Source organism: Tilletiopsis washingtonensis (genome assembly GCF_003144115.1).
Source record: "Tilletiopsis washingtonensis strain MCA 4186 unplaced genomic scaffold FA09scaffold_22, whole genome shotgun sequence".
In the NCBI taxonomy this organism is placed as follows: Eukaryota; Fungi; Basidiomycota; class Exobasidiomycetes; order Entylomatales; genus Tilletiopsis; species Tilletiopsis washingtonensis.
In genome coordinates, this window is record NW_020312019.1 from 196548 (window position 1) to 212455 (window position 15908).

A 15908-nucleotide genomic window follows, 5' to 3' on the forward strand; every position below is an offset into this window, starting at 1 on the left:
GTGGGAGCGCCGCGGAAGCCGCGGGACGCCGCCGGGCGCGCTTCTCTTGCTGGCTCGTGCCTCGGGCGCTTCTCCTCTCACTCAGACTCCTCCTCCTCTCTGTCTCCTTCTTATTGCTCTCGCCATGTCGAGCAGCAGTGGCATCTCCACTAAGCTCACGCTGCCTCGGCATGCCGAGCTCACCTCGTGGCGCGCCAGCGTCGTGGCGCAGGCGTTCGAGGCCATGCAGCAGCGTGTGCCCGACAAGATCCTGGCGCTCAATGCACGCCTCGCTCGCATCACCGCCAGCACGAGCAGCAGCGCAGCGGCCGCAGAGGAGGAGCGCTTTGGCGATGCGCAGCTCAAGTGTATGGCCAGCGCCATCGACTCGAAGGTCTATCCGCCGGCGGCTGCGCGTGACGCAGAGCAGGGAGGACAGGCGAAGAAGAAGCGCAAAGTGGGCGCGGCCGATGGCGCAGCTGCAGAGGAGGACGGTGCAGAGCATGAGGAGGGCGTGCTGGAGGGACGCGTAGTGCCAAATGCTTGGTTTACAGAGGCGCTCGAGGAGCTGCGGTGAGTGGGCCGAGGCCCTTGTTTTGTGAAGCATCCGTCTGTCTCTCGCTCATGCCGTTCGCCTCTCGCTTCTGGACAGGTCGGAGTGGACCGACCTGATTGAGATGTGAGTAGCTCGACCTCCTCACCTTGCATCCCATCTCTGCATCTTACACTTCTGCCGCTCGCAGCATGGATCACATCAAGCTCTTCATCTCCCTGAACATTCCCATGACCGAGGAGGGCGACAATGGCGGCGTCGCGACGCAAGAAGAAGCTTTGACGGAAGTAGCGCGCTCTCAGGAGACGGGCTACAACTGGCTCAGCACGCCGTGCTCCTATCACTCGGGCCGAGGAGAGTGCATCGCCAAGATGCTCAGGTATCCCGGTAGGTGCAGCTGTGCGGGGGAGGGGAGAGAGAGCGACACTGACGATGCATGACTCCACAGGCGTCGAAGACTTCCGCCTGGCGCTGCACGAGTACGACCGACGAGGGGCGCTCCGGCTGCGAGCACAGTACACGGATCTGCGCAACACGGTGCGTTCTGCGCCTGTCCTCCTCTCGGCCGTGCTAGGGCGCGAGGAACGACTCGCTGACCCCCATCTCCGCGTACAGTACGCAGTGGTGCTGGACATTCTCGAGAAGAACATGAAGCGCATTGCGCAGCCCAAGTCTGGCAGTGAGTACGGCGCAGGCACCAGCGAGCGCAGCATCGTCGAGTTTCGGCTCCCAGCGCTGCAGCTGATGCCCTCTCAACCCCACTGCAGACGGCATGAACAACTACGGATAGAGCGCTGCAGAGCAAGAGCAAATGCATCATATTACTGTGTCTGAGTCGTGAGCCGAGTCGTACCACCTTCCTGGGGCGGCTTTACCCCGAGTGCGAAGGGAGCTCGAGGCGAGATGGCCGTCAAGTAGAAGTCTAGTGGAGGCTGAGGCAGTCGCGCTCGCTTTCCCCGCACTCAGGCGCCACTCGGCCTCCGGCGTCCGCGCGTGGCCGGGGTGCGGCGAGCGGGGTGCACAGGCAGCGGGGAGCAAGGCGCGACATCTTCCCTTCCCTCCACCCACACCCCTGCCTGCTTGTGCTCGATCTCTCTCATCATGCCAAAGAACCACATCACCTTCTACTTCGGTGCGTCGCATAGACATCTTGGCCATGCGGCGGCACGCTGCAGTGCCTGCGGCTGCGGCTGCATCCTACCAGCGCCGACCGCTGACTCCCCGGCCGCTGCAGACGTCATCTCGCCCTGGGCGCAGGTCGGCTTCCGCGTGCTGCAGCGCTACGTCGACATCTGGGATGCCGAGGTGGCGTGGAAGCCGCTCAACCTGGGGCGTGTCATGCAGGTGCGTCTGTACCTCTGGCTGGGCTGCCAGCACGCATGCTGACGCTGCGATGGGGCAGATCTCGGGCAACAAGCCGCCCATCACGGTGCAGAACAAGGGCCGCTGGATGAACGAGGACATGAGCCGCGCCGAGGTCTTCTATGGACGTGAGTGGTGGCGCGCAGCTTGGCATCCGTCTCCTGTCGCCTGTGCTAATGCCACTGCGACTCATGCAGTGAAGCTGCGCATGCCGACCGGCTTCCCCGTCAACACGCAATATGCGCAATGCGTGCTGCGAGCGCTGCAGGATGCAGGCATCGAGTCAGCGCCTTTCCAGAAGGCCACGGCTGCGCTGATGGAGGCGCTCTGGACGCACGACCTGCCTGTGCAGACCGCCGACGATGTGCGCAAGATCCTCGAGCCGGCCAACGTGGCCAAGAAGGAGATGCTGGAAGAGGCATTGAAGCAGGCGGAGAAGAAGGAGAGCAGAGATAGGTTGACTGCTGAGAGCAAGCAGGCGGTGGAGGAGGGCATGTTCGGTGCTCCGTGAGTAGGACGCGGCCTCAGGCTCTGCTTGAGGCAGCAAAGTCGCTGACGTGTCGCCGACGTTGCGCAGTTGGTTTGTCGTCAAGCGTGCCTCGGACGGCGAGACGGCGCGCTTCTTTGGCTCGGACCGCTTTGAGCAGATCGCGGCGTTCCTGCACAAGGTGCGTGCTGCCGTCTGTTGCCGCTGCGCCACATCCTCTGACCACTCTTCGCACGCCAGGACTACAAGGGTCCCTTCGCGAACGACTCACGACCCAAGCTCTGAGGATGCAAGCCCAGCCCATGCAGGCGATGCGACAGGTCTGCTTGTGTCAAGCGTAATGCGCGCCTCCGCTGTCCGCCGTCACTTGCCAGCTTCACATGGTCAGGAGGCTGGAAGACGTGTACTTCCAGCCAACTGCCCCTGTGAAGGGACGGGTCATGACAGGACAGCGATGGCACGCATGTGCGCTAGACACAGGTGGAGCTGGTCCGTCGCAGCTGGGTACCCAGCACTCGCACGAGCACAGACAGGCCTCATCACGATGTATCACTCTAATCGAGCAACTTCACCCCAGCCAACGTCTCTGTCTGGATGATGACGATTGCACCTCTCCCCTCTAAGCAAGTCTGACAGCAATGCCCTCGCGCCCGACACCATTGCGGCCCACGTCGGCCGCGCCGCCTCCCGCGACCCGTGCGCCGGCTTGCTTGAGCTGCGTCTTGCGCTCCTTGGCGTACGCCTGCTTGCGCGCCGACTTCTCGCTCTTGCGCGCCTGGCGAGGGCATCAGCTTGTTAGCAGAGTGGGGAGGAAGAGGGGACAAGGAAAGCGCACCTGCTTGCTCTCCTTAGCCGCCGTCTTGCGCGCCTTCTTCTCCTCTGCACTCTCATTGCGTGGTCGCGTGATGGTTCGTCGAGCGCCAATCGTATCGTCGCTCTCCGCGCCACTGCTGTACGCCTCATCCTCGTCCTCCTCAGGCACTTCGCGCACGGAGCTGCACTCCTCCTTGAAGCCCGTCGGCGGCAGCTCGCGCTCGCGCGGCGCCGCGAGCTTGATGTAGCTGGTGATCTCGGGCAGGCCGGTTCGCGGGTTGATGCGCACGCGCGGCATCACCTCGGAGCCGTTGGTCGAGAGCGAAGACGGGCGCCCGATGCCGGAGGAGGCGATCGTCGTGGGCCGATGTGACATCGTCGAGCCCGCAACCGAGGAGCGAGCGGCAATCAGTCGCGGGTGGTTCTCGAGATTGGAACGCGTGGCTGAGGGGGCGTCGTCAGCATGTGAGACGGAGAGGGGCACTGCAAAGCAGCACTCACAGAGCACAGTCTCGACGTCCCACTTCTCCCTTCCATCTCTAGCCGAGCGCGGCATCATGATCTCCTCCTCCTCGCTCTCCTCGCTCTCCTCTCCCTCATCCACCTCCTCTCGCCTCCTCGCCAGCGGCGCGCCCAGCTCCTCTCGCAGCTGGCCCAGCTTGGCAGCGCCGCTCGACTCAGGCGCGCCCAGCCGTGTGCGCAGACGGCCGCCGTAGACTTCGTGGCGCGTCAGGAAGTCGTCGAGAATGCCGTCGAAGTCTTCGCGCGTCAGAGGCGGAGCGCCTTCGTCATCATCGTCGTCGTCTGAGTCAAAGGAGGCAGGCGGCGGGCGCGTGAGAGAAGAGTCCTCATCGTCTGAGCCTTCGTCCTCATCCGAGCCGGCCTCGTAGAGCGCCTCCATCTGTGCTGCTAGTGTCAGCAAAATCCCCCACAGAGCCACAGAGGAGCAACGCACCTTCTCGAAGCGCTCATCGAGCCCGCTCAGTCCGGCGTTGCGCTCCATGGCGCTCGAGCTCATCGAGAAGGCCGTCGCGCCGCCAGCAGCGCTAGGCGCGTAGTAGCTCGCGGCCAGGCGAGCCTTTGCGCCGGGATGTCTACTTCTCCGACTTGGGCCCTTCTCGCCAAAGATCGACTGGCTTCCCGTGCTGCTAACTCGACTGCCCGCCACGCCCGCACCTCGTGGTTGCTGCGGCTGTTGTGCCCTCGCCTCGCTCTGTGCCGCCTTGAAGAGCGCCACGCGCGCCTCGAGCGAGAGCGCCTCGGGCCCGGCGCCGGACTCCTTGAGCGTCATGAGCTCCCTCGCAGCGCGTGCGGCGGGCGTCTCAAAGAGCGTCTCTTCACCGCCTGGCGCCTCGGCCTGCCATGGCAGCACCTCGTCATCCGCCGCTTCGCCGTCAGCCAAGATGTCGGCGAAGAAGTCGTCGATGTCCTCCTCCTCTTCATCCTCCTTCTCCTCTGCAGCTGGCGCCTTCGCTGCAGCCTCGGCTTCGGAAGCGGCAGCGGCAGCCCTTGCGGCAGCGGCGGCGCGTCGCTGCGCCGGCAGCAGGAAGGCGTCGTCGTCGAGAGCCTCGAGGACCTGGCGCAGATGCGGGTCCATGTTGGGCTGCAGGCCGCGCAGCTCCGGCGCCACATCCTCCATGCGGCTCCAGTCGCGCGCCGGCAAGTGTCGCGGTGGCAGCACGTCTGCCGGCAATGCCTGCCGCACCGGCTGCTTCTCCAGCTCTGCCGGCTTGAGCTCGAAGCCGCCGCCGCTGCTGCCGTCGCCCTTGCCCTTGCCCTTGCCCTTACTCTTGGTGGTGTTGGGCGCAGGCGCAGGCAGCAGCACCACATCGACGTCGTCCACCTCGTCGACGCCGCCGTGCCGCGCATTGTGCGTGCCGCCGATGGGCCGCAAGTGCTGCATGTAGTCGTACGCGCTGTCGTCAAAGTAGACGCCGTACTTTTGCGCCTCGCCGACATTAGGACGCTCCTGCGCCAGCTCATCGCCGAGCTTGGCCTCGAGCTGCGAGAGCGTCTCTCCGCCGCCGGGTGCCGGCGTCGCAGAGCCAGAGGCATGGTTGCCGCGCAGCAGGTTGGCGCGAGGCGCCTCGCGCAGCACGCCGCGAGAGGCATCGCCGTCGTGCAGCAGCGGATCGCGCTGCGAGCGATGCACGACGGAGAAGTGCTGGGCGTCGGGCGCGCGCCAGATGGACTTCTTTGGTGGCATGGTGAGTGGGTGAGAGGGGTGGAGGTGGGCGGGAAGAGGGTGCGAGGTGGCACAGGCCGGCCAGGAAGCAACTTTTTTGGACCCCGGGCGCACGTGATTTCTCCCACGCCCTCGTCGCCGCGTGGGAGCGCCGCGGCGTCCGACGTGGCGCTCGGACGTGCCGCGGGGAGAGCGGGGAGTCTTCGCGCGCTGCATTCGGCAGCCAGCGTGCTTCCCACCCCTCACCTCTCCTCGTCCCTCACACCGCCGCCTCGCACATCATGGCCGACACGCTCAAGGAGATGCTCGACGTGCCGCAGAACTTCGTCAAGGAGGGCACACACGTGCGTCGCTGCCGTGGGCGGCTTGCCCTGTGGCTGGGCGCAGGCAGGCATGTCCGCTGACACGCAGCCGCTCTCTCGTCTCTCCTGCCTCTTCGCAGTTCATGAAGCGCTGCACCAAGCCAAACCAGAAGGGTGCGCCTGCCCTCCGTCTCTGGCCCTTCACTCTCAGCGCACTGACGACCTCGGCCGCCCGCAGAGTACCTGCAGATCTGCCGCGCCGTCGGCATGGGCTTCGTCGTTATGGGCTTCATCGGCTACTTTGTCAAGCTCATCCACATCCCGATCAACAACATTGTGCGTCGTTGCCGTGTGGTGCCTGTGCTACTTGACACCTGACACCTTGCTGACGCCTCTGCGCTCCTTGCAGCTCGTGTACGTCCCGATCCGCACAGGACGCTGCAGCTGCGCCACAATGACACGGCCTGCGCACCGCCAGACGCGAGACTGACACACACTTCCTTCACAGTGGAGGCGCATGAACGTCTCTCGACGCGCAGGGCATCGAGAGGGGCGCCAGGGAGACGCGAGACGGAGGGGCACAGACGAAACAGAATCCAGGATCTTCGTCTTGCGGATACAGAGCGTGGAGGATGGGATTGGACGGCGAGACGTCAGACAGGCAAGTACAAGAACGTGCGCGGGCGAGCCATGAGAGCAAACATGCGGGAGAGCAGAGTCGGAGAATGGCTAAGACGTGGGATATTGCCTAGGTGCCGGCGACGAGGCGAGCCGCGCTGCTGCTCAGCGCTCTCGCACGCGCTGCGTGTACATGGCGTCCAGCTCGCGTCTCGAGTGGCGCAGCCACTCGCTCTGTGCAGCCGCTTCGGCGCTGATGCGCTCCTTGACGTCCGTCGCTAGGAGCTGCTGCAGGAGGACGCGTGCTGGAGATGGCGACGCTTCAGCGACGGGCAGGCGAACGATGGGCGCCGGGTAGAGCTCACCGGCGAGGCAGGGCATCTTCTGCATGTACGGGTCAAACGTGACGCCCGTGAAGACGTTCTGGACGAGCTGGCGGCGCGAGTCGGCCGCCGCGATTGCCTCCTGCGCCTCTGCCTTCGGGAGCAGCGGCACGGCAGGTGGCGCCGCGAGGAGCAAGGAACGACTGCGTAGCCACTCGTGCGTCACGAGACGTCGACGCAGCAGCTCGGCTTGCACCTCCCATGAGACGTCGTCGAGCGTGTCGAGCTGGCAGTGGTCGAAGGGGTGCGTGCCTGGTGGACACGTCGGTCAGCGGAGCAGGACGGCGACACGGAGATGGAAGAGGAGTCACCGCTGCAGGGTGTGTGTGCGTCAGCGCAATGTGGCTGGATCAGGATCAGATGGCCTCACCAGAGCATCACCTGGAAGACGAGCATGGTGGCGTCGAGTCAGTCATCTGGTCCAAGGCTCGCCGTCCACGCAGCTGAGGCCGCACGCACATAGAGCACCACGCCAGCTCCCCACGTGTCGAACTAGCAGAGCTACGGCGTCAGGCGCTGCGCATCCGAGCATGCCCTCCGCTTCACACGCACTGCGAGGGCGTCGTACGACTCCTGAGTAACGCGGCAGCGCAGCGCCTCGGGCGGCAAATACGACACGGTGCCGCACTGCGAGCTTGCGCGCTGCAACTTGCCTGGCGCGTCCGAGGCCAGGCCAAAGTCGCCCAGCTGGACATGCGGGAAGCTGCCGGCAGCCAGAAGCAGCACATTCTCGGGCTTGATGTCTGCACGGGCGGAAGAGTGAGTAGCCAAGGACAACCAGAGCGGATTAGCAGGACGTACCGCGATGCGCGATCCCGTGGTTGTGCAGGTACTGCGTCCGGCGCCGCTCAGTCGGATGCTAGACGACGACACGAGAGATGGCTCACCGCGATGGCAAGACGCAGCTGGTGGAAGATGAACTTGGCTTCGGCGTCGCCGAGCCGACGGTGCGCTGCGACGTAGTTGAACAGGTCGCCGCCTGCCACGCTGTCGGAGGATCGCGCGTCAGCCTTCCGTCACGCCTAGAAGAGAGCTGTCAGACGGACCAAGAGACAAAGTAGTAGACGTGCTCCTCGTCCAGGTGCACGGCGATGAAGCTGTTGATGTTCGGCTGACGACGAGCTCAGCTTTGCAATGGGAGGCAGCGGCGCGCGCGCGCCGTTCTCACATGCTTCATCTCCTTCAGCAACTTCATTCCCTTGACGTCAGCCAATGAGCTCCTCTCAGCTACGGCGCTCGGCCGGAGGACTCACCGCCACTTCGCGGCGCGCATTCCTTGCTGTCTGAGCATCCGCCAGCCATGCACGGTTCTGGCGCTTGCATGCCGCCTGCGCACCAGTAGGCACATGAATGGCCAAGCGCACCGAGGCGTACGTGCCACTGAGCGAAGGAGATAAGCTTCAGTGGCCATGAAGGATCTCGGATGCGCGTAGGGCAATACGAACGTGCCGAGGACACGCGGCAGCACGCGAAAGTCGCCCACTTCCTGCTGAGTAGGCATGACGAAAATGAGCGTGCAAGCGGTCCAGTCTCAGTGGTGGTCTCGGCACGGCGTACCTCGTCTTCTTCTCTCGATGAGCTGGCGTGTCGGTAGAGGTACTCTGTCGACGGACGACGTCAGCTGTGTACACACTGTCACGAGACATGGCTCACCCTTGGAGACGCCCGGCAGGCCGATGCGGTCGTCGTCGCACAGCAGACAAGCGCTGCCGGCATCGATACGCCGACCATTGAGAAGCGTACCATTGGTTGAGAGATCCTGGAAGAGCCATGAGCTATGAATCGATGCGCCATGGCTAGACGACGCACCACGAGCGACACGAAGGCGTCACCTGAGTCGGTGCTGCAGATCTATAGCTCAGTCATGCGGCACGAAGTGCGGATACAACAGGCTCACATGTGCGCGATCAACTTGAAATGCTGTGCAGTCAGATGCCTGAGTCAGTGAGCGCAGTGCAGAGCTAGAGATGGCGTACATACACGTGCGGAGGCGATTGGCGCGTCGAGCACGTAGTCGCTGATAGCGGCGACGTCAGCTTGGCCCAGTGCGCCTAGCTGAAAGCTGTGACTGACCAGCGCGGGTGCCGACCGACTACAAAGGGCACGTGTGGTTGAACAGCCAAGCCTGCCGGGTCCGCAGTCAGGCGAGGGAGCGCATACACGCGGACAGTGGACGTACGCTGCTGTCGCTTCCCACTAGACGTGTAGAGATGCGCCACAGGCTCTTCTCCGTCGTCAATCTGAGCATCTGGAAAGAGATCGGGGTCGAACAGATCGGCATCCAGAACGGGTGATGACTCGGGCGAAAGCGAGAGCTTGCGCTTGGCTCGCAGCGGCGCCACGCTGCTGCGCTCAGGCGGCGCAGGCGGGCCGAGGGGCGCCACCTTGCGCTGCGCTCGCGCGTCGGAGGGAGAGGAGAGGGGCGAGGTGGACATGACCACAGCGGTAGGGCATGTCTGGTGCAGAGAGGGGTCGTGGTGGGAGATCAAGGAGAGCGCCGGCATGGCGAGGCAGTTTCGGCGCACTGCGGGCTGGAGTGCGGCGCGACATGATGCCCTGGCGCGCCGCGTGGGGAGCGCGTAGAGTGGCACACGCGCCGCGACTGCCGACGACGACGGCGAGCAAGCTGAGCATTCAGGGTCACTTTGCCCCAGCCACAGCAGCATCACACAGCTCTTCAATCGCCCTTCAGAGTGCAGTGCAGCGCGTCTATTACAGCACACTGAGCATCCGGCAAATGCCCTCCCACGCCACGGCCTCCTTCTCCCCCGGCGCCCTCTCCTCTCCGCCCTCCTCACCCATCGCGCCCGGCCGCACCTCGCTCCAGGCGGCTAGTGATGGCGTAAAGGGCACCACACCGCCGGGCGTCAGATGTGCGGGGAACAGTTGCGCGAGCAACAGCGGCGCTGAGAGCGTCGCTGTTGGTGACGAGGGCGTCGAGACCTGCGCAAAGAGAGTCAGCCGAACATCTCATTGAGTAGGACTGACAGCGGAGGCGAGCTTGCAGGTAGAACCCAGCACCGTCGTTCAGGGCACCGACTCGCCGAGTCTTCCTTGGCTGCTCCACAGGCCCGCCGCGCTCATGTGCCTCGTCGCTGCCAGCACAAAGCAGACCACTTCACCTCGTCTCGCCGCTCGCACCACTCACTAGCAACAGCGCGCCCTTCTCCTCTCCCTTGCCCGCACCAAGTCGCATCATGGCCAGCACGACGCGTGCGTCTCCGACTTTGCACTCGAACCCTTCGCCAACGACGCGCGTCCTCTCCTCCCAGTTGCCCGGTCCTTTCCCTCGCAGCTCTCGTGCACCATCGCCTGAGCCTGGCGCGCCCAGAGGCGGCGGCAGCGAGAGTCGTTGAAGGAGCGTACTGGCCGGCCCAGCGAGCGTCAGGAGCGTGCTGCGCGTCGCACTACCGCTGGCGGTCGACGAAGAGGCGGCGGGCGTGTTGGGTGCCAAGCCAGCCAGTGCTAGCGCATCAGCGCCAAGTGATGCTGATGCTTCCTCAGCGCGCAGCTGTGCGCGTGTCGGGGCAGTGGGCGTGCTGATGAGCAAGAAGGAGCGCCCCGGGTATGAGTGCGGCAGGTGGATGTGCGAGGCTCGTCGCGGGGCCGTCGAAGCGGCTGAGAGCGATGAGGCGCGTAATGAGGAGATGAGCAGGGAGAAGGGCACAGGCGATGACGCGGAATGCGCTACGCTCAGGTGCGAGAGAAGCAGAGGCAGCGATTGCGGCGGCAGCGAAGGCAGATGCGCCAGCCTGAAGAGACACAGGGCTCAGTGGTGTGCACGGCCGCATGCGCAGCCATACTCACGCGAGCTCAGCCATGCCGTCGAAACGCCCGGTCCTGGCCAGTGAAGCAAGCGTGCAGGGCGAGGCTCGCGGATGAGATGGGTGTGGATGGAGATGTGAGAAGAAGCGGGCAGCGGCAGCACAGAGAGCGAGAGGTGCGCGCGCACGGACGCGGGCGCCCGGGACTCGGGAGTCTAGTTGCCTCCCAGCATCTCCTCCTCCGGCACCCGCCCCACCTTCTCACTCCCGCACGACACCCTCGCAGAGTCCAATCAGACGGCAGCAGAGTCATGAGAATCAGGAGCTATGAATAATGAGCCGACGTGTGATGGGAAGTAATGCTACAGATAAGATGTGCTGGTGACGATGACGACTGCTCCCTTCCCTTTCCTGCCCCTCCCACGATGCCAAGGCCAACTCTGCGTGGGTGAAGTCCCGACGGATGGCACCAGCTACCAGGCCTTCAGTCCAGCGTTCGAGCGTCTCGAAACGATCTCCCTGGCTGCGCCAGCCGTAGCAGGCGCCAGCGTGACGTGCGGCACGGGCAATGGCAGTGCGCTGCTTCTTGCGGACGCCGCGATGGAAGCGGAGGGCAGCGCCCGGCGCACGACGTAGGCGCGAGTGTGTGGCCGGATGGCGGCGACGCTCGAGCTGAGCAGCGAGAGGAGCACGAGGAGTACCAAGACGAAGGTCGGTGTGGGAGCCCGGCTGGGGCGGGCAGGGCGGCGAAGAGCGAGAGTGGGGCGCATGGCTGATGCGAGAGTGCGAAGCTTGTTGAGAAGAGGAGGAGTTGCGCGATACGACGAAGCCTGATGTGCGGTGTGACTGCTGCTGAGCGGTGCTTCGAGTGAGGCAGGTTGCGAGACGAAGAGAGCTTGAAGATACAGCGTCGGGCAACGAGAGAGTGTGCAAGATAAGAAGATAAAGGTAAGAGGATACGGCGAAGGCGAAGACGAGGCGAGAACGACTTGAGGAGCTGATGGTGGAGGAAAGAAGAGGAAGAGCGAGGCCAGACGAGGGCCTTTATAGGTCTTTCAGCCTCGCTCGCAGAGGAGGCGTGACGCATAAGCGCACAACAGCGCAGGATCTGTTTGTGTCCGACAGAGTCTTACCTAGTCTCGGATTCTGCCTGCTCCTCTCCTGCATCCACTGCTCGTCACTTCGGCTTGGCAGAGCATCATGCTGCGTTCGTGCGGCAGCAAGTGAGCAGCTTCGCAAGGCGGAGCGGAGGCATGAGGGGCAAGAGGGTGGAAGTTTGGCTGTCCGCGCGAGCCGCACGCGGCCTTTGCCTCCGAGCGCCGCGCGCGCGCCGGGCACGGGAGCAGTGTGCCGCGCGCCGAGCAAGCCTCCGCCACACGCGCGCACCCTCCCTCTCGCACCTGCCGCATCCGGCGCAGCACGCAGCAAGCCTCCGACGCAGCGTCTGCGTGCTGATGGTACCGCTCCCTCCTCGTGGCACCGCAACCAGCTCGCCTTCTCGGGTGCAGCTGCACTGCAGCAGATGCAGGCTAGCTAGGCTCCTGATGCGACCATGCAAAGCTTGCCCCGAGAGGCTGGGTCGTGAGAATCAGCAGCCGCACGCTCCCACGCTGTGCCTCCGGACCGGACGTTGTGTGCGTCTCGCATGGCCTCCGCGACGCATGAGCAATGCTCCCGTCCGAGCCTCCGCTGCGGACATCAACTTGACCCTTCACCCACACTCGACGTCACCGCAAAGTCGTTGCATAGATGCTGCATTCCTCCTGCTGTAACGCGCTACATGCGAGCGTCGGCGTTGCGAGTCCACTCGACGACTGCGCCGAGGTTCTTCTCGATGACGTTGAGGAGACGTGGCGGCACCACACCGCCCTCGTCTCTGCGGTCTTTGCCCTCGCGCCGGAAGGCCGAGAGATGCTCAATGAGCGCTGCCAGGGAGCCACTTGGGTCCAGTGCGCCGTCGCGCAGCAGCGTCGGAGCGACGCCGGGGCACAGCGCGATCAGAGGCTGCGGCTTGACGCCCTCCGACTTGCGCCGCTGCACGAAGCCGAGCTCGTCGTAGCGCTGGAAGGCGGCACTGAGCGTTGCAGCGTTGATGGCCTGGACAGCAAGCAACGTCAGCATCGATCAAGCGAAGCGGCCAGCAGTATGCTCACCTCGAGGTAGGAGAGCTCGCCGCTGGCGTAGAGCGTCTTGCCAAATAGCTGCGAGCGAGCGTTAGCTCCCATTTCCAGGCACGAGTGAGAGTCAGACGTACCTGAGCGCGCTTCTCAAAGTCCTTGGCGGCGAACCACGCCGTGCTGTCGCCGACCTTCTGCCCCGGCGGTGGCGGCGGGGCAAGCAGCAGGAGCGAGCAGGCGGCAAGCCAGTAGGCCTCCAGCAGCGGGAACACGAGGAAGACTGCGAGAGGCGCGGTAGGTCAGCAAGCTGCCACCTGCGTCAGCTTCAGAACACGCACGATAGCTGTCGAAATTGAAGCGTCCCGCCTTGCGCTCGGCGTCGCTGAGGCCGATGCGACCCTCGCCGTCCTGGCTCAGCACGTCGCCGGACACCAGCTGCTTCACAGTGGCGTGCACGTTGTTCTCCAGCTTGTCGGCGCTGTTGAAGACAAACTCGCCGCGCATGATGTGCGAGACGAAGCCCGCCTCGTGCACGAGCGACTCGAGCGGCATGGCCTGACTAGGTGTCGGACCGCCCTGCTTGATACGCGTGTAGAGCGCAAGACACAGCAGCGCCTCGGAGACGAAGACGTGGATGACCTGGTTGCGGAAGAAGGACAGCTCGAAGCGCTTGACAGGCACGTACGTCGGCTCCATGACGTCCGTCTCGACATCCACGAGGCCCTTCATGACACCGCCGATGGCGCGGTCGATCACCTCGCCAGTCGAGAGCTGCGCGAAGTCTGCGACCTACGTGTGGAGAGGTGAGCAGCCGCACACGCCCAACAGGCACAATCGGACTCACCTGGTAACCCTTCGTCCGGATGATCTCGGCCAGCCAGTCGACGCGCTTGACAAAGTCAGTCCGGCCAATGCCTCTGCCGCGCAGTGTGAGCAGCACAGTGCCGCAGAGCGCCGCCGGCATGACAACGCCTGCCTGATTAATGTCGGCAAGGATCTTGTAGCCGAGCGCCTTGAGCAGCAGCACCTTGTGCTCGGCGTTGCCGCGCGGCTCCAGCGCCACCTTCTCGCCGCCGGGTGCCGGCGCCTCGCGTCGCGCAATCTGCTCGTCGATGAACTCGCGCAGCGACCACGGCTTCTGGAAGCGAATGTCGATGCGCCCGAGCTTCAGCTGGAGCAGTGATGAGGAGGAGCCGAGCAGGCCAAAGAGCGACTCGGCCTCCTTTGGCTTGCCAAGCAGCTCGTCGGCGTATGTCGAGCTGCGCCAACAGCGTGAGCGCAGAACGCGGGCCGCAGGTAGGTAGGCTCACCTCTCAATCACACTGTCGTACTGTACCGAGACTGGTGCAACGTAGACGTCTTCTGTCCGCTCGTTCAGCAGCGCCTCGACGACGTACTTGAGGATGCCCAGCTTTGGCGGCAGCCGCTTGCCGGTCCTGCTACGCGTGCCCTCGATGAAGCACTCGAGGTTCTTGCCCGCGCCGAGTACCTGCTCGACGTACTCTTTGATCACCGCCGAGTACAGCTGGTCGCCTGCGAACGTGCGGCGGATGAAGAACCCGCCGCCTCCGCGCAGTGCACGGCCAACCACCGGAATGTCCAGGTTGTCGCCCGCGACGATGTGAGGCACCGCAATCCCGAGGCGGAACATCAGCCACGATAGCGTGAGGTAGTCTGGGGACGGAGTTGTCAGTCATAGAGGGCGCCTCCGGGTCACAGAACGGAAGAGCTCACCGATGTGCGAAGAGTGCGAGGGCGCAAAGAGCAGCGAGATCTTGCGCTCGGCACAGTGCGATGCGACGCGGCGTAGCTCGAGAACTTGCTCGACGGAGATGTGGATGCCTGGACATCTGTCAGTGCTACTGTCTCCACATCTGTAGCGCGCTGCACACTCACCTTGGTGGTACAAACGCGCCAGCACGTTCTCCACGCTCCACGCAAAGCCACGCAGGAAGCGCGGGCTGTCGAGCTGCGCGACCGACTTCTCCGCCAGGCCGCGAGCAACATCTGTGAGCGTGCGCTCCATCTCTCGTCGCTTGCGCGCCTTGAGCGCCTCAAGTTCCGCTCGCCCTTCAGCTGTAGGTGCTGGCGGGACTGTAGCGTAGAGAGCCTCGACGCGGTGCTTCGCAAGCGTGGAGATGCGCTCTTGCACTGCAAGAAGACGTGAGCAGAGTTCTGGAGACAAGAGCAGCGCACGCACCTTGTTGAGAAGTCACGACGGACTGGATCACATCGCGCGACTGCGTTGGGTATAAGATCGGCGCGCCAATGTAGTCCGTGTCTGCCCAGGTCGAGGTCAGCATATGCACACGGCCCGGGTCGTTCCTGCGCCAATGTGGAGGGTCGGAGACGCTCTCTCTCAATCCCTGGACTCGGCCCCACATGCACACAGGAGGTGCTCTGCAAGCGGCTCATCTGCTCCTTCTCCCGCCAGCGTCGACTCACAGCCGCGCCAGCCGTCGCCGCTGCCGTAGCGGTACACCTGGCGAATCCACATGAGTGGGTCTTCGCGGAAGTGCGCCTTGTACTGCTCGACGACGTTGAGGTCCTTGCTGTCGATGGGCGCGTCGCCGACGCCCGACGTCATGCCGTCGGGCGCGCCGGCGGCAGGGCCGAGCAGCGAGCGCGAGACGGCATCGCGCTGCGAGGTCGAGAGAGTGGAGGCGACGCCGCCGGGAGCCCGCGAGGAGGAGGCAGATGAGGAGGGTGCCATGCTGTGCGTGCACTTCCGCGGTGAGCGACGCGAGAGGCACAGACGAGATTGAGCAGGAGCAGGGAGAAGGAGCAGCGGCTAGCACGGGATGCGTGTGGAGCGGAGGATCGTCGCTTGCCTCGCTTGAGTGGCAGCCGTCCGGCTTCGCAGTGCGGGGAACCGGAGCCAGCGTGGGACGCAAAAGCGATTAGCCTGGCGGCATGGCTTTTGTATGTGCTGCTGTGGGAGAGCAATACAACTTGCTCGCCAGGCTGAAGGGCCGGCGCGGCCACGTGGCTCGCGGCGCCTCGGCGCGCTCCCTGGCTCTCCTCAGCACCCTGCCGCGCCCGTCTCGCGCCCCATTGGCCGCCGCATCACGGCTAGCGATGATGTCGTCGCAAGCATCTTGTGATGGCTTCGTGAGGCTGGTGAGTGCGGGCTCTGAGGGTCACAACGCTGACGTCTAGCTGCTTCGGCCGGCTGCGAGATGCGCGCGGCCTGCGCGCGGCTCTGCGCTGCAGCCGCCGTGCCGCGGCGCGCTGCCGTGTCGTCGCACCGCGCCGCGGCAGCGCAGGCAGACGCCGGCACGCGCGGCCTCTCGCTCGGCCTCCTTCGCACCACGGTCATACCTCGACAGCTCGCTGCGGGCATCC

At 64.7% G+C, this 15908-nt stretch overlaps 7 protein-coding genes across 7 annotated transcripts; 3 read left to right on the plus strand and 4 right to left on the minus strand.

The window, feature by feature from the left end:
- Positions 1–71: 71 nt before the first annotated feature.
- Positions 72–1361, plus strand: FA09DRAFT_322501 (proteasome activator pa28, REG alpha/beta subunit). Its single transcript, XM_025741055.1, has 6 exons — positions 72–552; positions 632–658; positions 723–919; positions 981–1069; positions 1148–1211; positions 1300–1361. Exons 1-6 carry the CDS (start codon positions 125–127, stop codon positions 1320–1322), a joined length of 828 nt encoding a protein of 275 aa, XP_025595735.1. The 5' UTR covers positions 72–124; the 3' UTR covers positions 1323–1361.
- Positions 1362–1594: 233 nt separating this feature from the next.
- On the plus strand, positions 1595–2972 carry FA09DRAFT_312120 (thioredoxin-like protein). Its single transcript, XM_025740684.1, has 6 exons — positions 1595–1664; positions 1767–1876; positions 1935–2022; positions 2092–2401; positions 2472–2562; positions 2622–2972. Exons 1-6 carry the CDS (start codon positions 1634–1636, stop codon positions 2664–2666), a joined length of 675 nt encoding a protein of 224 aa, XP_025595736.1. The 5' UTR covers positions 1595–1633; the 3' UTR covers positions 2667–2972.
- On the minus strand, positions 2963–5425 carry FA09DRAFT_332099 (hypothetical protein). The gene is made up of 4 exons (XM_025743314.1): positions 4150–5425; positions 3696–4095; positions 3217–3638; positions 2963–3156 (listed from the first exon to the last, which is right to left on the minus strand). The coding sequence occupies exons 1-4, from the start codon at positions 5398–5400 to the stop codon at positions 3001–3003; spliced, it is 2229 nt and encodes a 742-aa protein (XP_025595737.1). The 5' UTR covers positions 5401–5425; the 3' UTR covers positions 2963–3000.
- Positions 5426–5604: 179 nt separating this feature from the next.
- FA09DRAFT_140754 (protein translocase SEC6) lies at positions 5605–6333 on the plus strand. The gene is made up of 5 exons (XM_025739129.1): positions 5605–5723; positions 5822–5855; positions 5920–6017; positions 6091–6095; positions 6190–6333. Exons 1-5 carry the CDS (start codon positions 5661–5663, stop codon positions 6200–6202), a joined length of 213 nt encoding a protein of 70 aa, XP_025595738.1. The 5' UTR covers positions 5605–5660; the 3' UTR covers positions 6203–6333.
- Positions 6334–6464: 131 nt separating this feature from the next.
- On the minus strand, positions 6465–9186 carry FA09DRAFT_341107 (kinase-like protein; the record flags this gene model as incomplete). The annotated part of the gene is made up of 15 exons (XM_025744400.1): positions 6465–6934; positions 7138–7174; positions 7235–7425; positions 7484–7514; positions 7570–7669; positions 7729–7793; positions 7936–8062; positions 8128–8168; positions 8240–8283; positions 8336–8441; positions 8492–8525; positions 8580–8602; positions 8663–8699; positions 8756–8807; positions 8862–9186. 15 exons carry the CDS (start codon positions 9184–9186, stop codon positions 6465–6467), a joined length of 1683 nt encoding a protein of 560 aa, XP_025595739.1.
- Positions 9187–9368: 182 nt separating this feature from the next.
- Positions 9369–10573, minus strand: FA09DRAFT_332100 (hypothetical protein). Its single transcript, XM_025743315.1, has 3 exons — positions 10490–10573; positions 9831–10434; positions 9369–9625 (listed from the first exon to the last, which is right to left on the minus strand). The coding sequence occupies exons 1-3, from the start codon at positions 10501–10503 to the stop codon at positions 9395–9397; spliced, it is 849 nt and encodes a 282-aa protein (XP_025595740.1). The 5' UTR covers positions 10504–10573; the 3' UTR covers positions 9369–9394.
- A 1611-nt stretch (positions 10574–12184) lies between these two features.
- On the minus strand, positions 12185–15416 carry FA09DRAFT_332102 (acyltransferase-domain-containing protein). Its single transcript, XM_025743316.1, has 10 exons — positions 15009–15416; positions 14764–14844; positions 14460–14714; positions 14298–14405; positions 13874–14237; positions 13408–13822; positions 12902–13352; positions 12701–12843; positions 12600–12647; positions 12185–12543 (listed from the first exon to the last, which is right to left on the minus strand). Exons 1-10 carry the CDS (start codon positions 15274–15276, stop codon positions 12223–12225), a joined length of 2454 nt encoding a protein of 817 aa, XP_025595741.1. The 5' UTR covers positions 15277–15416; the 3' UTR covers positions 12185–12222.
- Positions 15417–15908: the final 492 nt, after the last annotated feature.

Coding starts and splice junctions, on each gene's coding strand:
- FA09DRAFT_332100 (XM_025743315.1), bottom strand. Junction 9,626..9,830: donor AGAAGGGCGCGCTGTTGCTA/GTGAGTGGTGCG, acceptor CTCTTTGCGCAG/GTCTCGACGCCCTCGTCACC.
- FA09DRAFT_140754 (XM_025739129.1), top strand. CDS start 5,661: ATGGCCGACACGCTCAAGGAGATGCTCGACGTGCCGCAGAACTTCGTC. Junction 5,724..5,821: donor TCGTCAAGGAGGGCACACAC/GTGCGTCGCTGC, acceptor GCCTCTTCGCAG/TTCATGAAGCGCTGCACCAA. Junction 5,856..5,919: donor CACCAAGCCAAACCAGAAGG/GTGCGCCTGCCC, acceptor GGCCGCCCGCAG/AGTACCTGCAGATCTGCCGC.
- FA09DRAFT_322501 (XM_025741055.1), top strand. CDS start 125: ATGTCGAGCAGCAGTGGCATCTCCACTAAGCTCACGCTGCCTCGGCAT. Junction 553..631: donor GAGGCGCTCGAGGAGCTGCG/GTGAGTGGGCCG, acceptor GCTTCTGGACAG/GTCGGAGTGGACCGACCTGA. Junction 1,212..1,299: donor TGCGCAGCCCAAGTCTGGCA/GTGAGTACGGCG, acceptor ACCCCACTGCAG/ACGGCATGAACAACTACGGA.
- FA09DRAFT_332099 (XM_025743314.1), bottom strand. CDS start 5,400: ATGCCACCAAAGAAGTCCATCTGGCGCGCGCCCGACGCCCAGCACTTC. Junction 4,096..4,149: donor TCGATGAGCGCTTCGAGAAG/GTGCGTTGCTCC, acceptor CTAGCAGCACAG/ATGGAGGCGCTCTACGAGGC. Junction 3,639..3,695: donor GGACGTCGAGACTGTGCTCT/GTGAGTGCTGCT, acceptor ACGCCCCCTCAG/CCACGCGTTCCAATCTCGAG.
- FA09DRAFT_312120 (XM_025740684.1), top strand. CDS start 1,634: ATGCCAAAGAACCACATCACCTTCTACTTCG. Junction 1,665..1,766: donor CCACATCACCTTCTACTTCG/GTGCGTCGCATA, acceptor CGGCCGCTGCAG/ACGTCATCTCGCCCTGGGCG. Junction 1,877..1,934: donor ACCTGGGGCGTGTCATGCAG/GTGCGTCTGTAC, acceptor GCGATGGGGCAG/ATCTCGGGCAACAAGCCGCC.
- FA09DRAFT_332102 (XM_025743316.1), bottom strand. CDS start 15,276: ATGGCACCCTCCTCATCTGCCTCCTCCTCGCGGGCTCCCGGCGGCGTC. Junction 14,845..15,008: donor CGGCGACGGCTGGCGCGGCT/GTGAGTCGACGC, acceptor CGACCTGGGCAG/ACACGGACTACATTGGCGCG. Junction 13,823..13,873: donor TACGACAGTGTGATTGAGAG/GTGAGCCTACCT, acceptor CTGTTGGCGCAG/CTCGACATACGCCGACGAGC.